The sequence below is a fragment of the Callorhinus ursinus genome, unplaced genomic scaffold (genome assembly GCF_003265705.2).
Source record: "Callorhinus ursinus isolate GAN/ISIS: 27379988/994484 unplaced genomic scaffold, GSC_fseal_2.0 scaffold55, whole genome shotgun sequence".
Taxonomy (NCBI): domain Eukaryota; kingdom Metazoa; phylum Chordata; class Mammalia; order Carnivora; family Otariidae; genus Callorhinus; species Callorhinus ursinus.
This window is the reverse complement of record NW_027397117.1, coordinates 3,292,979-3,293,688: the sequence shown is the minus strand read 5'-3', so window position 1 is coordinate 3,293,688 and position 710 is coordinate 3,292,979. Positions and strand designations below refer to the sequence as shown.

At 74.5% G+C, this 710-nt stretch overlaps 1 protein-coding gene across 1 annotated transcript in view; it reads right to left on the bottom strand.

Annotated features, from left to right (window-relative positions):
• Positions 1-704, bottom strand: part of LIMK1 (LIM domain kinase 1) — a 25,094-nt gene extending 24,390 nt beyond the window's left edge. Inside the window, exon 1 of the mRNA XM_025864610.2 lies at positions 623-704. Within this exon, the coding sequence (XP_025720395.1) occupies positions 623-677 (55 nt within the window). The 5' untranslated portion in view covers positions 678-704. The remainder of the gene's footprint in view (positions 1-622) is intronic.
• Positions 705-710: the final 6 nt, after the last annotated feature.

Sequence of the window (710 nt, the reverse complement as noted above, 5' to 3'; positions counted from 1 at the left end):
TAGGCTACTGCCGACGGTTCCCTGGAGGAGGCTTATCTCTCCTCTGCCCATCCGGGCCCCCAACCACCAGTACCGGGGGTCAACTACCCAGCCCCCAATTGTAAAGACGGGGAAACTGAGGCCTGGCACGCAGCCCCCCCCCCCCCCCCCCCCCGGCTCAAGGTCACAGAGCGGGGCGGGCAGCTCGGACCCAGGGCTGCGGCTTCCCCAGCCCCTCTTTCTTCCCGGCCGGCTTAGAGACAGGATAAGGGATGGCCCCAGTGAGAGCCCCGGGTGGGCAGAGCACGCGGAGGGAGGCCGGGGCCGGGCGGGCAGCGCCTGGGACTCCTCCCGGGTGGTCGTCGGTCGGGGGAGGGGGAAGGCGGGGATGAAAAAGAGGAGGGGCCCACCCCGGGCCGAGGAGGGGAAAACGGGGTGGGAGCGTGTCAGGGAGGGGCCTGAGGGCTCGGGAAGGGCGAGCTCATCCCCGAGGAGGCAGGGGCGCGGCCTCGCGGCAGACCCGGCCTCCGCGGCCGCCCGGCCCGGCCCCCTCCCGTGCGCCCGCTCCCCCCGCTGCCCCGGCGCGACGCCCCCGCCCGCCCGGCCCCCAGTCGGCGCCCCGCCCGGCCCGCGCCCCGCGCACCTTCCTCTCCCATACGTTCTTCCCTCCAGGTGCAACAAAGTAGCGTCAACCTCATGCACTCGGCGGGGGGCGGGGCCCGGCGGGCTGG